The sequence below is a fragment of the Aspergillus novofumigatus genome (genome assembly GCF_002847465.1).
Source record: "Aspergillus novofumigatus IBT 16806 chromosome Unknown P174scaffold_14, whole genome shotgun sequence".
NCBI lineage: Eukaryota > Fungi > Ascomycota > Eurotiomycetes > Eurotiales > Aspergillaceae > Aspergillus > Aspergillus novofumigatus.
This window is the reverse complement of record NW_020194287.1, coordinates 39,808-55,318: the sequence shown is the minus strand read 5'-3', so window position 1 is coordinate 55,318 and position 15,511 is coordinate 39,808. Positions and strand designations below refer to the sequence as shown.

At 42.5% G+C, this 15,511-nt stretch overlaps 4 protein-coding genes across 4 annotated transcripts; 2 read left to right on the top strand and 2 right to left on the bottom strand.

The window, feature by feature from the left end:
• Nucleotides 1-3,732: 3,732 nt before the first annotated feature.
• P174DRAFT_436147 (uncharacterized protein) lies at nucleotides 3,733-4,657 on the top strand (the record flags this gene model as incomplete). Its single annotated transcript, XM_024825983.1, has 4 exons — nucleotides 3,733-3,975; nucleotides 4,100-4,124; nucleotides 4,182-4,438; nucleotides 4,553-4,657. The coding sequence occupies 4 exons, from the start codon at nucleotides 3,733-3,735 to the stop codon at nucleotides 4,655-4,657; spliced, it is 630 nt and encodes a 209-aa protein (XP_024677069.1).
• A 5,699-nt stretch (nucleotides 4,658-10,356) lies between these two features.
• On the bottom strand, nucleotides 10,357-11,207 carry P174DRAFT_473460 (uncharacterized protein; the record flags this gene model as incomplete). Its single annotated transcript, XM_024830632.1, has 2 exons — nucleotides 11,038-11,207; nucleotides 10,357-10,979 (listed from the first exon to the last, which is right to left on the bottom strand). The coding sequence occupies exons 1-2, from the start codon at nucleotides 11,183-11,185 to the stop codon at nucleotides 10,357-10,359; spliced, it is 771 nt and encodes a 256-aa protein (XP_024677068.1). The 5' UTR covers nucleotides 11,186-11,207.
• Nucleotides 11,208-11,528: 321 nt separating this feature from the next.
• P174DRAFT_465140 (fungal specific transcription factor domain-containing protein) lies at nucleotides 11,529-13,795 on the top strand (the record flags this gene model as incomplete). Its single annotated transcript, XM_024830504.1, has 7 exons — nucleotides 11,529-11,566; nucleotides 11,819-12,118; nucleotides 12,145-12,471; nucleotides 12,533-12,739; nucleotides 12,795-13,069; nucleotides 13,130-13,485; nucleotides 13,511-13,795. The coding sequence occupies 7 exons, from the start codon at nucleotides 11,529-11,531 to the stop codon at nucleotides 13,793-13,795; spliced, it is 1,788 nt and encodes a 595-aa protein (XP_024677067.1).
• A 143-nt stretch (nucleotides 13,796-13,938) lies between these two features.
• Nucleotides 13,939-15,039, bottom strand: P174DRAFT_380351 (glycosyltransferase family 32 protein; the record flags this gene model as incomplete). Its single annotated transcript, XM_024822969.1, has 1 exon — nucleotides 13,939-15,039. The coding sequence occupies one exon, from the start codon at nucleotides 15,037-15,039 to the stop codon at nucleotides 13,939-13,941; it is 1,101 nt and encodes a 366-aa protein (XP_024677066.1).
• Between the last annotated feature and the right edge of the window lie 472 nt (nucleotides 15,040-15,511).

The window sequence follows — 15,511 nt, the reverse complement described above, 5'->3', positions numbered from 1 at the left end:
AAGGCCCACCCACTAAGTTCTATACTCTTCATTAAGTAGATTAATAGGCTGGTTAATTATGGCCTAATCTATTGTGGGAAAATCCTCTTAATCTGGCTCATCCTAGTTGGTGTTTTCTAAATCAGGGCTGATAACCTAATTAATCTTCTATTAGAGTGCTATTAATTAATGAATAACTCCTTCAGGCATAATATCTTCCTATTTATTAGAGCTATACTTATTGCTGATTAGTGATTCCTAATTAGTGGCTATAAGGACATTTAAGTCCTTAATAGGCTAGTTATTATTTATACTTTCATAATTAGTGGAGTCTTCCTTCTTAAGCTCTATTTTAATTTCTTTATTACTTAAGTTTATACATTCCTTGTATAGCTTTTTGAGTCATTCATCAACCTTTTTTAGTTTAATAATACTAGTAGTATTATAACTATCTCTACTAATTATGGTACTAAGCTCCTTTATAGCTTGTAATTATTTTCTGTCTCCCTGCTTACCCTTCCTAGGTAGTTATCTATAGGTTCTAGACATATGTCCTGGCTTCCTGCACTAGAAGCATAGTTTCTCTTTTTATTACTATTCTCTCTCCTTGCTAGAGAGTGTCAAATGTGTTATATCTAATTCTATTAATTATAGTCTATAAGGATCTGAATATCCTTAGCTTTGTAGCTGAGCTGGCCTCCTATTATTTACTTAATAGTTTATAGTATGCCTATTACTAAAGCTATTCTAGTTACTTTACTCCCTTTTGCGCATGTTGAAGTCTTATAGTTTATTATTAATCTTAACTGCTTGCTTGATCATCTTATTAAGTGTATTAGGTTATTCCATCTAGATTAACCTTTCCTAAACTTCTGGCTTCAATCCTTCTTTAAATTATGCAATATTTATATCCTCATCCTAGTTTAGATAGGATATAATCTATTAGAATTATGATGTGTACTCCCCAACAGACCCTGTCTGCTTAAGTTGCTATAACTATTGTTTAGCATTTCTTTCTTTATTAATGTCACTGAAGGTTCTTTTAAGTTATTTCTTAAATTTAGTATAGCTAGTGAATATGGCTTGCATCTCATCATCTTATAAGTCTACAGAGTATTCTTAATAATCCCTAATAAAGGGTTTAAACCAATTAAAGGCTAGTCCTGTTAAGTAAGTAGTTATAAATAAAACTTTATCTACCTTATTAGTAAGTTTCTCTCTATTCATCTAGATATATATATCTAGTTATATAAGAAACACCTACAACTTAGACTGATTTCCATTAAATGGTTCTGGTGGTTAGATCTTAATAGATTTGACTGCTAGTCACCTACTCAGAGTTTTATTCTATTATTCTAGTTATTAGATATATTCCTGGAGCTGTTTAATCATACCTACCAGACCTTCTACTATAATCTGGGGCTGTGTAGCTGCTTGCTGCTGTAGAGTTCCTGCCTGACTAATATTTAAGCTAGTAGGGGTTGGTGCATTTCCTGCTATGATATTTGATGTTAAGAGTTAATTAAACTTCCCAAAGTGATTTATACTATATGGTGTTTAATTTATTACACCCTGGGATCTGTCTCTGCTATTCTCTGCTAGTTAACTACTTTAGGAATAGAGTGATATAGTCCCTGGACTATATCTAATACTTATCTAAGGCCTACTGACTGGGTAGCCTAATGATGCAGCAGTACAATGATCTGAATAGGATTAAGGACAACCAAGGGTAATACAAGAATAATAACAGTAGAGATAGAAGCAAGGCCTATTAAGTATGTATACTTAGTAGTAAGAGAGTAACTAATGAATTAGACTAGTGAACTTATACTCAAGTGAATAGCTTGTATTAAATGTGAGGAACTAAACTAAGAGTGCTAGATATAGTAATAATAAATATCCTTATATATCCATAGTTCCTCCAGGTGATAGTGGTGATATGTGGTATGGTGGTAGAATAGTAGATGATTATAATACCCTTCTATTATTAATTCTATATACCCATCTACCATGTCACGTGATAACGGTTTGTTGGGAAACATGTTCAGTTATGCCCTACTGAACTGTTTTTCTGCGGAAGTTTATCTAGATTAAGTATTTCTCTGGATTGTGCCCTGATCACTCCGGGATTGACTGGTGATCATTGATTCTTGGGTTTCTGCCTGTCACACCCGCCCTGTACTAGTGCGGCTGTGTCAGTGCCGTAACAATTATCCAGCACCATTGTCGATTGAAGGCTCTCCTGAGAAGGGGTAGTCTTCATCCTCTGTAATGGTGGTAATAGTGATAGTAGTGATAGTAGTGATTAGGGTAATTTATTAGGATCTCAAGCCATCCTGAAGGGTGGGAATTATTAGGGGTAAAAACTTAACAAAATGTATACATTTCTAGGGGATTAGGGGGCAAGACCCAGGTCACCTAACTATAAGATGGTAGGGTGAGGGCAGGAGGAAAGTTATAGAGATTAATCCTTAGTCTAGAGAGTGAACCTCACTGTATACTTCTTAGTAACTTTTAATCCTACTTCCTACTATATAGATAAGGATGGTTGATCGATTGATCCATCCTACACATTAGGATGATGGATGGATTAATTAATTTATAATTAATTAATCATGGTGGGGTCGCGTGACTGGCAAAGATGCTCTTAGGGTGAGGATAATACTTATAACTAATAAGACTCCTGCTTAAGGGAACTTTAACTCTAGAGTAGACATAGACTCCAGAGTGGATGTAGATTATAACTAATTAAGCTACACTCTATACTCTGTGCAGACCTGACCTTCTGCTCCACCCTACTAACTTTAGTATAGGGCCTGAGGGTCTATACTTCTTGCAGAGAGTCATCTTAGCAGACCCCAATAAAAAATCTCAACATATCAACCATATGGCCTTCCCCCCTGGTTTGACCACCTTCCTAGCAAATATCCTTGAATCTAATACTGGAATGTTATAATGCAGCGGATTCACATTATTAAATAATTTTCAATCATTGAAAAAGATGAAGATTTGATGGAGAGATAGGCAATTCCCATGGAGTCTAGGAGTGACTATGGAGTCCTGCTGTGGAGTCTAGACTAGATGGGGAATGGATGTGGAAACTGCAGTCACCAGGCCCTGCGGTCGGCCCTAATTAGTATGGGCGGCCGTGCAGTCCGCGCACAACACCACTAGTAGGGTAGGATATCCCTAGCAGCTATAGTAGGTCTAGTTAATCCTATGCTTACTGTATCTAGTACTAGGGGCTAGATCCCTATAAGAACCATCTAATAGGGACCCTAGTAGTATGGTTAGCTACCTAGCATCTAGAATAGGGATCTTAGTATATAGACAAGCTGTTGATCCTCGCTTTGCTCGGCGGCTTGAGGTAAGCGGTCTGTAGAGGCAGAATAACAAATGTGTAACACAACATGAAAACTTCATTACAGTCCAGAATAAGAAATGAAATATAGAAAGCAAAGAACAATAGGGCATTAAGCAATAATAATATGACCAGTTAGGGGATAATAGGGCTGTATAATCACATTAGCCAGGCTATAGAAACACATTAGTAGGCGGTAGTATTATTGCACAAATTAGGTATTGAATTAAATCACAGTGAATAGGATAATAAGAACTGGTTTAGTATAAATATACAGCCCTCCCCTAGCTGCTTCTAAAATTGTAAGTCCTTCTCTTTTCTATATCTCTGCGCCTACCAGCACCTCCTATACAGACCAAATTCCTTGTGTCAACACTGATATATAATCTGTAATGATAACTAATACTAGCAATGATGGTAATACACCTCCTCCCCCTTCCCCTTGCCCAGTTGATGTCATCTCCTCTGTAGCCAATGCACTCAATCTTACAGGAGTGCAGAATATTTTAATAGTTATATCAGAACTTGCTGAGATGCCTGCTGCGCGTGAACCTATCTTTTGGCCCAGTATTAGGAAGCTGTATGCATCAAACTGGGAGCAGGCTATGAATTATGAGGTGATTATAGGACAGGTGGTTAGATAGTTACAGGTTCTAGAGTGCAGCCATTGCCAGGTAGGGTGTAGTCTATTTCAGGACTGTATAGTTGTGCCTGATAAGCTAAAGGATAGTTGCAGTAACTGCTACTACAACTCCTCAGGTGCCTAATACTCCCTCTACAGTCAGTAATACTTCCCCTTGCACCTGCAACAGGCAATATACTAACTATATATAATAATTAGCTGCCCCCACTGCCTGCTGTTCAGACTATAAGTACACCAAGGCAGCTAATAACAGCCCTACACCTAGACCATCTAATTTAAAGAAGGCCTGTAAGGGCAAGACCACTGCTAGCAAAGGAACTACTACGGGCCAGCATAATAATAAAGAAGAAGAAGTAGAGGAGGAGGATCAGCTACTAGTAGTTAATAATAACACTTTGCATTTAGCTCAGGTGCTTATAATGAGGATTAGCATGGATTTTACAGCCCATATGCATGTAACTATGCTTAATGCAGCAACTATTTTTAAGTAGACAGCAGGGGGCCTCTCTAGCCTTGTAGTTGCTGCTAACTTGTATACCATAACATTTATAGATTAAGCTAGGTTTCAGGCGTTGGTTACAGGGCGTAATAATAATGATGAAGATGATGAAGATGATGAGGATAAAGATGACAAAGATAAGGATGATGATGATGCTACTAATACAGCCATATAGGCTGTATTACAGAAGTTATAGAAGAAGGGCAAAGGAAAGGCTATAAAGGGAAAGAAAGGAAGTAGAAAGGGCTGTAAGTAGATTATACAGGCTATAGGAGGGGGGCCTGTTTTTTACCTTTTATAATACTAAAGGCAGCCTTTGCAGTTGTTAAACAGCTAGAATACAATATATTATAAGAATAAACATCATCTCCCAACTCAAGTAGATAACTGTAGAGACTGTAAAACCTCTGGATATACTATATTATTAGTGCAGTTACTATCACTAGGTAATAGAATTAACAGTTATAAGATATCTATAATATAGGATAAAGCTATATATAGCTAGCCATAGGAGAAAGCAGGGAGCTATAAATTAATACTAACTAGGTATAATAACTAACCCTAGGACTTATTAACAGTAATTATAAAGTAAGGACAGACCAGAAACTATATATACTCTAGTATATATGGAAGGTCTTCTTCATTAGATTATAGCTTAATATAGGGGATTAAGTGGACAGAACTACTATAATTATCTATAAGAATGCAAGCTTAAATAACATGTGGCTGTAGCTCTATTATTACTAACTAGGTGCTATTGCAAAGACCTTCAGTGGGCTGTAGATTATAGAGTAATATTATTAGTATTCCCTTCTTAAGGTGTAAAATGGACGGCGGCAGGCCTAGGAAGTTAATTATATAGGGGAATTCCTATAGGACATCTTCTAATTGCTCTCCCACATCACCTATAAGCGCCTTATTAGCTATATAGCAGACTAAGGCCTCACTAGGCAGGCAGTCCATGATCTTATCATTAATCTCTGTAAGCCCACTGTTATAGATACAAAGGATGGCGCGCTCAGCCTAGAACTCAGGATCCACAGGCATGGCTAACATTAATGCAGGGAACATATACTTATAGAGAGCTTCCCTAGACCATACACACCTATCCAGGAGGTATAAAGGCAGGTATATGCAGCTATATAGGGATTTATTATAGGACATTGCTTCTAGCCAGTCTGCAAACTTATAATTCACACCTGTAGGTGGCAGCCGCATGTTATGGGTGAGCTATAGAAGAATTAGATAGTGCCAGATCAGGGATCTCTGCAGGCAAGCAGCTATAATAACAGACTATGAAGCTTTAGGAATAACTAAAAGGGTCTGCATAAAGTCTCCACCCATTAAAATTAGCATGCCACCAAAGACCTTTAGGCTTAGATGACCATTACTGTCACTATATAGGTCTAAAAGTAACTAGGATATAGCTTTAAAGGCATGATGGTGCTATATTAGAACCTTATCCCAGATAAAAAAATTAACACTATAGAGGAACTGGGCTGCTATAGACTGTTTTAAAATACTATAGGTTAATACCTTATGTAACTTAAGTGGAATATAGAAGACTAAGTAGGTAGTATATCTATATAGCAGGAGCTAGGCTGCAATGCTAGAAGAAGTAACACAGATAATATTATATCTATAAGACCATAGGTAGTAGTATACAGCTTAATAAAGAAAGGTTTTCCCCATGCCGCCAGGACCCTACACAAAGAAACTATGGCTGGAATGACCCTCTATAGCTATAATAACCTGGTTAAAGCAACTCTGCTAATTATTATTTAGCTTAGAGACCAAGTCTGCAGCTATTATCTATAAGTTTCCAGGTGCTAGATCTCCCTATAGGACTAGAGGTTCATAGCAATCTCCCCACACACTATAAAAGTGTGGTAGACCATAATTATGCAGAGTTTTGCCTTGCTCCTCTAGAATCCAAGCTAGTAGGAATAAACTATAATCTAGATAAGGTGCTGTAATAGCTGGAGGGTTCTCCATACAGCTAATAGCATGCAGGAGATTATTGCAGATAAAATCCTTAAATATATCCTATAGCTCTAATAGATTATTAATATCTCTAAAGGTTAATGTAATAATAAAAAGGCTCTATAATAAAGAACCTATAGTAAAGTTTTATGCCTCCTCAAAGATTGTAACCCATTTATGGTCATCTTCTAGTAGCCCTATTACTTTATAGGCTAACTTAAAGGTTGCATGCTACAGGCCATCCACTATATGGAGGTCCTTAAAGGAAGTAGGTCTAACTTTTACTATTAGAAGCAGCTGTACATAGAACCTCTCACTATGTGTAGGACTGCAATGATATATATGACTAATTATAAAGCCTTTCTAATAGGGCTGCCAGACCTTCCCCCTGCTATCCTATACGAAGTTCTGGGGCATCTGGGCGTAGAGATATTGTGTCAAGCCTGTATAGGCTGCATGCTCATTGTATTAGAAGAAAGCTATAAGTATTATGTGAAAATCATCTATCTAATGTTAGATGCAGTCTGGGTTATCAGTGGCCTGAAACAGAACCTAATGGTGCCTGGATGTATGGACCTGTAACAGCTGCACTGGCAGCCATTCCTGATGGACTGGGAACTATAGAAGTTGCTAGGTAGCCTCTGCAGAGCTAATATAATAGGCCTCTAGATAGTTACTGATCTCATCTATTAGACTAACCTATAGTGTAGTATGGTCTGGGCCCTTATAAATATATTTAGTAATATACTTAATAATATTAACGCCACGGCAGACCTTAATATTGATATAGGCTCTATAATACTTTAAGAGATAGGTATTATATGGGATAACCTATGTATTATTAATCTAAATTTCTTTCCCAGACTATAAAGTCTTTATAAAGGTGTAGTTTGGCAAGCAGCAGCACTAATATATAGGGTATCTATTATCTTATAGAAAGGTATCATTAGAGGAAGACTTTAGAAAACACTTTGTATAGTAAATGTTGCCTATATCTGGATGTTTGCCTAAATATAGGGCTATAGGGTTAAATTATGGGCTGCAAGGGTTGTAGATTATATGGGATGTAACTAAATTATAGAGCTTATGGTCTGTATTAGGATTAGGAAGCTCTGCAGAAACAACCTGATCTATATAGTTAACTATAAGAAATCAATCACAGTTCTCTATAAATAGGACTAAATGCAGATGTGACAGACTGCATTTTTAATACTTAACTATATAGAACTGACTGAAAGCAGTGCTAAAAATATACTTATTACACAGTTATTTAATCAGATCAGCCTGTTTTTAGTTAAAAACTCTTATAATTAAGTTAGGCCTATTAGCTGCAGCCTGCCTAAGAAAAAGCTCCTATTGGATCTCCTCCCAGTTAGGATTAGCTGTGAAGGTAATAAAGAGGGATAGTAGACTATAGAACTAGTAAATAGCTATAGCATCCTAGTAAATCTATTACATGTAGCAAGGGCTTCTTATATAGGATGATGGTAAGACCACTTTATAACCTATATCCCTAAGAATAGAGATATCTCTATCTGCATGGGCTAATATATTAGCCAGCCCATTATATATTTCAGCCTGAATATCATCCTGATGGTCATTCAGCTAGTCTAAATGGTCTTGCTCTACCATGGCCCAGGCATCAACCAAATACTATTACCAGAGTTAACTGGCCCGTAGCCAAGGACTATATTCATTAATATAACTAAATATGTGATAGGAATGGAACATTTAGGCTATTAGATGGTTATTTTCATGCTAGCTGTTGGAATCATTCAACTATAGATCCTAACTCCAACCGGGTTCACCGCACGGGAAGATAAGTAGATACTATAGAGGGATGTAAGCCAGGTGGCTAGTATGGATATGGGTCAGTCCTAACCTCTCTAGCATGGGATGATAGCATAGAATAATGTCTCAGAAAGTTCAACAGCTGTAACCATCACCTTAATCAGGTATAATAGCCATAACTTCATCAGATATAGGCATATTATATCAATAATAGTCAGCACCCTCTTCTAGAACTAACCATAATTCAGGAGACAAAAGGACTAATATAGGTATAGAGCAGACCTCTATAGTACTCAACTACTCAACAGCAGATTAATATATAGGAATATAGGGATTATACTCATGCATTATGTCTATAAGCTCACCTAGAAGGCTGTAATTAAGTTGTGAATCCCTGCATCCATGGAGCTGCTTGCCATATGCAGCATTATATATATAAACCTGCACGAACTAGGGATCCTGGCTATCAGCAGGTACTAGCGGCCCCTAAAGATGATATAACTGCCTATGGATCTAAAATGGGCTGTATCCCCCCAAATGCGCTCATTATTCTTATAAATTATGGATATAAAACACAGAGCCCTATTATAGTAATGAATATTCTTACAGAACTTAACTGCCTGTGGTTCATCAGAACTGAAAAGCTCACAGAACTAATTTAGAGTGCAGACTAGAGATAGTTTTATAGCTCCTTTAAGGCAACACTTTGTAAAAATAGGGCTTAGGAGTAAAGAACCACTTTCCTACTCTCTAATCTAATATAAGGCCTTGTAATATAGATATTCTGCTTCTATACAGCCCATATCTAGAGGTTTTACCCTATATAATTCAGACTAATAGGCCAGAGGGTTCCGCGGGACATCTGTATTATTATCTGGTATGGGCAGATTAGGAGCTTCAGGAGGAGGCTGATTATAGGTTTAATACTCTAAGAGCTATTATCTAGTAAGTAACAGGCTATTAAGAATAGTAGGTATATAAACCCAGCAGTTATAGCAATAGTTATATAGCTGGGAACTAGGGTTATAGTCTGGAACTACAGCTTTATAGTCCTCTAATGCCTTTAGGGAGTTGCAACAGATATAGAATTAGAAGCCTTTAGCTGCAATGTGAGGAGGCTGATTATAGGTTTAATACTCTGAGAGCTGTCATCTAGTAAGCAACAGCCTGTTAGAATGGTAGTTATATAAACACAGCAGTTATAGTAATAGGTGTATAGCTAGGAACTGGGGTTATGGTATGGAACTATAGCTTTATAGTCCTCTAATAGCTTTGAGCAGTTGCAATAGGTATAGTATTAGAAGCCTTTAGCCGCAATATGGGTGCATGAAGGTCTAGGAGAATAGATAGACTTAATAATATTAACTGCTAGCCACTTCCACCAGGGCATGATAAATCCTGTAGCATGAGAAAAAGAGGGATGCAGGCGATGTACAGACCATAGGTTTAAGAGCAGGACTGAAATAGGGGAATAACACGTGAAAAGAAAACATTGTTTATGTTTGTTTTAAAATTTGGGCTGAAAACTAAACCGAGCCTATGTACTAAGAAATAGTTGCGGACTGTAAATGGCCTGCGTAGACACCCTTATGGGCGTATATTGCATTCCATCTGCGCTGCGCAGCGGACCCACCCATTTTTTCTTAGTATATAGTTAATAGTGGTTATTAATAATGGAGGCTGCTAAATTACTAGGCTAAATTATTAGTTTAGGTTATAAGAGTAAGGGGACTGCTAGTTTACAGGCCTAAACTAGGCAGGAGGCAGAGATATATATCTCTATAGTAGAGGTATACCTCTAGCATAAGATTCCACCCCCTAATAGGTACTAAGTTTAATATAAATAATTATATAAGAATAGGACCTAGGAGCAGTAAAGCAGGCTAGCTAGGTGACCTAGATTATTAGGTATAAGAAGTAGGATAGCCCTAGTAGGGAGTTATACACCTAGTAAAATCTCTATAGTAAGCTAATCCTAATAGGTGCATGCTAATTCTATAGCTATGCTAGTAGATTAGGGCTCTATAACTAATATAGATAGAGGCAGTATAATAAGATAAATAGAATAATACCTAGATTATACTGCCTGGACAGCAGGGGCTATAGTCCTAGGGTAATATTATGGCTGGGACAGGGGGTTGCAGCACCAATACCCCAGGGCCTGATGGGGCCAGGCAGAGCTTGCTCATAGGTGAACTCAACAACTAGTGAGTCTGACTTCCTGTCCGGTATGCGTAGCCAGCTAATCTTGCTGATTTCTACATCTCCCCAGCTATGAACATTGCTCGCTAGTAGGTCTTTGATCACCTTCTCCTGTACCGTCTTGAGCTCCTCGACTGACGGCTTATCAATGCCGAGGGACCGGACGTTAACATCATGGACGATTATTCCCCACATCGGCATGTGTACGAATGCCGTTTTGCAGAGGCCTTTCGGCCACTTATCACGGCGCATTCGCATGATCTCGGCCTCCTTCGCATTGCGCATAGTGAAGCGGAGATCACCCGATCTCAACTGGCGCGATGCGAGGATCATCACGGACGCGAGAGGTAGGGCCTCGGTTGATCTCGCTGCCTTCGCTCGGGCCTGTTCGCACGTTTGGTGAGTTCTGCCGGCGTCATGCGGCGGAATGCGCCAATTTGCGAGCGATCGCCTACAGATACTACTACCTCTCGGTCGCGTGCCACCTCTCCGCCGGGCGCGTTGGTGAGCTGTTTGATGAGCTGCTTGAGAGATAGTGCGCTGGCGCTGGCGCACTCGCGGCTACTTCTGCGAACGTACGAACACTAGGCCTCGCTGGCGGTTCGATGGCCGTTTTGATGGGCTGCATCTCCTTACGGAGGGCATCGAGTTCATCCTGCCAGTCGTTCAATGGCGTCGACAAGAGGTCCTTGGTAAGGTCTTCCACCTGGCGGAGAAACTCGACCATCTTGGTCGAAGCTGCAACAGGGGCTCGAGGCCCTTTCTGACCACTGCTAACTTCTATAAACAAGGACACTTCAACAAGTCCTCGATGTTTTAGTCTCTTCTTAAATCATCTCTATTATCTCAATTCAGATTGGTTCCCCTTGCTTCTCAGGACCCATCAAATGCGTACAAGGCCATACTGTAGTTACATAACTTAACATCCACAATAACTCTGAAATGCTACTGATATGTTTCGGATGGATTCGCCCTGAGCATTACTCGGTTAGGGGTGGCAAAATCGCTCATTGAGCAGCAGCTTGTTCTTCTTCGATCAATCCAATCATTCCCCTTGCCGCGGAACTCATATGTCAATCCCCCTTAGTAATAGTAATCTCTCCACTCAGTGTGTGTTGTGTACAAGAGCGGACTAGTTTCATTGTTTTGGCTTGCCTGACCTATGACATTATCAAGCTAGTAGCCTTCTTTTGGTCCCGCCACCTTGCGCTTGCGGCTGGGTTCTTTATTAGCCCGGAGTCGACCGCCTACACCGCACCAAAGCACTGTTTCTTCCCCGCCGAGCACATCGTTTCATTTTCATCACCACTGCAACTGGCGTAACAGCCTCGTAATGTCGGGAGATGAGTGACCACACCAGGGCGAGCCGCTACTCCAATGGCTCCGCGCGGACCTGTCAAAACTGTGCACGAGGCAAAATCCGATGCATTCGCTCCACCACCACAGGGAGCTGCGACCGGTCTGCGCCATGTAACTCACTAATTCGATTCAAAAAAAGACTAATGATGATTAGCTGCGATCGCTTGGGGAAGGTCTGTCATTTTCAGCACGGGCGAAGAACGACCGGGGTTGCCAGTCCAAGCGATAGCAAGGATCGAAGGATCGATTTGCGGGAAGCCAAGTTGGACCGACTCCTCGCACAGTCACGCAGTGCAACTGCGTCAGAAGGGAGTATCGATGAAAAAGCACTGCCAGTGCGCCAACACAACCCGAAGATGTGATCGGTAAGGGACACTTGACCATCGACGCGGCGAACCGGCTGCTGCACGAGTATCGAACCACCCTCATGCCGTACTGCCCGTTCGTGATAATCCCACCGCAAGCGACCGCAACAGCCCTGCGCAAGGAGAAGCCCTTTCTGTTTCTCACTATTCTTACAGCGGCGTTGTATGACAACATGCCCCTCCAACGAACACTTGAGCTTGAGGTCAAGCGGGCGATCAGTCACTCTATGATCTTTGACGGACCTGCTACATTTGAGATGCTCCAGGGTATTTTGGTCCATCTGGCGTGGTGAGACCCGCTGTTTGTATCTTGTTACTCTCCCCGGTCATGGTGACTCAACTCGACGTAGGTGCCAGTACCACTCAAGGCCACGCCGATTTTCCCAGTATTTGCATCTCGGAATCAGCATCATCACCGATCTACAGCTCGACCGTGCCCCAGAAGATCGATTCTGGCGAACAAGAGTGAACTTTGATGGCGAAGCCGACCAGAACGCCATCTCATGGGGCAGAGAAGAGAGAAGAGCTGTTATTGGATTTTTCTGGTTTTCGTCTGGGTAAGGCAGAGTAACGACTGAATGGTCCGCCAGGTCAAGCTAAGATTTTTTCCAGCATCTCGCAGATCTTGCAAAAGCGCTCTTCTTTCTCATACATTCCGTATTTAGAAGCCTCGTGTGAACTCCTGGCATCGGACGCCGAATATGACTCGGACTGCCACTTACTGCACATCGTCCAACTTCAGCGCCTGTCCGAAAAGATCCTTCTGATATCCTCCCAGCATGCCTCCGAGAACCATCACGCAGATACACTTGAATGCTATTATCGCGAGCTTCGATCGGAACTGGATCTGTATCGAGCTCAGCTTCCATTTATGCTCACCGAAAACCGTAGGTGACCGCACGGCCATAGACAGGACTTGGTTCCTCGACATGTCACTCGGACTCTAGATCTCCTCTTCATGCAATTTCATACGGTGGAACTCTATCTATGCCAAGTCATCCTGTTCGACTACAAGCCCAGCGCCCAGCATCCACGACATGATTCGCCCTTCCAGGTCGAATCTCTACGTATGGGTCTCACCGCAGCGCGCACGCTGCTGGAATTCTATATCTCCCTTCCCCTCCGTCGCGAAGTTGCCTTCAACAATGCAGGCTGGATCCAGCTCGGCTTTGCCGTGACACTGGCCTGCAAGCTCGTGGTCGCCGCATCGGAGCCCTCCATCCACCCTCACACGGCCGATTTGACCCGCGCGTTGAACCTCTCAAACATGTTGAGCCGGTGCGTCCTGCGCATCCAAGCGCTTGTCACATCCCATATGGATGCACGAGGACCGTGATGTGTTCTACCACTATGAGAAACGGCTAATTCGGGCGCAATGGTGGTTTGAAAGTCGGACACTGTCGCGATCGCAGCAGAATGAGTCATTCGCGGTCGCCATGGATGGCTCGTCTGATCCAAGTATCGCTCAAATGCCATCGGAGGAAGAGCTAGAAGGTTATCCTACCATCCCACGCGATGAATTTGATTTTCAATGGCCAGGGTTGTTTCCCAGTCCCGCTTTTGATGACCTTTTTGCAGGCTGGATGACGCAAGGACCCGCAGCATTTGAGTAGACGTCTTTGCACAGGGATGAAAGCTCATTCACAGTACTATACTATGGTGTACCTAAACTAGATAACACAACCTGATAGGTCTCGGTGATCTATACAAATGGTTCCGGTGTATCAGAAACATCCTGTCTTCGTCGCATTTTGGGTCAGGACCGAACGCCAAAGATGACAAAAGCCATGATAATCAACGACACAGCCGCTCCACACCACCCGAGCCAATTGCCGAATATATGCAATGAAACTGCAACCTCATCTCCATGCGGCATCTGGCCTTCGAACCGTAAGAAAAATGCTTGCTCTGCTTTATCATCATAGAGCGCCGATGGCAAGATGGCGAGCGCGGCCGGCGCACCGCCAACAGACCGGAGCCACGCGGCCAGAACGCGGCTGACGAGGACAGGTCCCAAACTGACCAAGGCCATGAAATAGGCCGGAATGGCCGACCAGTGATGTTCGTGGGATGTCAAGGCCAGTTTGATCATAAACGGATGCCTCGGCGTACTCGCCATCAACTCATTGGTGACGCCATACGGCCAGCTCTGGGGCAACAGAGCCTGAGCCTGGGCCTGGCCCTTGTCTGTCCCTAGCAGCAGCAGCGGCTCCAGAGACTGGCGGCATCCTATCTGCGGGTCGAGAAACACGCCACCGTAGTGCCAAAGAGGAAAGTAGCGAAGCGCGTCGACCCGCTGCACCGGCAGAAGGTGGTTCGTATATGTTGGAAGATACCAGGGGAAATGGGTGCGTATGAATTGATGCGCTGTCTCAAATGTCCACAGGTACTGCCGGTAAACGGGGTTCTGATCGCGGCAGGAGGCAGTCGCGTTAGTCCAATCCTCTGGCGTCTCCGACGTGCGGTGTTGCCACATCCGATGAATGACCTGGGGGATGCCGGCGACAGAGCTATTCAACATCGCCGTCTCATCAGTGGTGGATGGTGGGGCCCATTGGACGGGCTCGATGTGTGCTGTTTGGAGCCCAGCTGCCCAGCTTGCGTTAGGGAGCAGGTCCTCAGTCGCGACGAGGTTGGCATGTAACATCATTCTGAATTGTAGGAAAGAGACGAGCCATGATAGGCATACCACGAGCAGATTGACCGATAGACACGAGATCAGGGGCCCTTGACGGGCTCGAGTCAAGATGACCTCCAGTTTGGGTGACAATGATAGAGCTGGAAGCCAAGACTGGCACTTCAAGACTTGATCCAGAGTGCGTCGGTGAACTTGCTTCAGTCTCCCGCTTGAGAGCATCGTGCTGGTAGACTCAGACAGCCGGAAATTTGAAGAAAGAGAAGACATTCTCAGCCCAGAGCATGGTCAGAGGAAACGGAAAGGGAAAAAATATCAACCATCAGCAGTAATTAGCTGGGCCCTTTGCATTTCTGCCCCCACGACAAAGCCATATTCGCCAAGACACGGACGTTGGTTAGTGTGTGTGAAGCAACTCCTGACAGGTAAGATGAAGATGAAATCTGATTAGCAGCACAGCTCATAGCAGCACTCTAGACAGTTTAGGCCTGCATTGTGCCTGTGGGGCGGTTAGATGATTCCGTTCCGCGTCCGTGTCCGAGCGTGTCTATGAGAACGAGTTGGCAACAAATCAACAACCATAATATCACCATGTCTGTGTCTGTAGCCCAGTCCTATGTCCTTGTCCTTGTCTGTGTCCGTGTCCGTGTCCTTGTCTGTGTCTGTGTCCGGATCAACCCAGCCATCCGCGCGA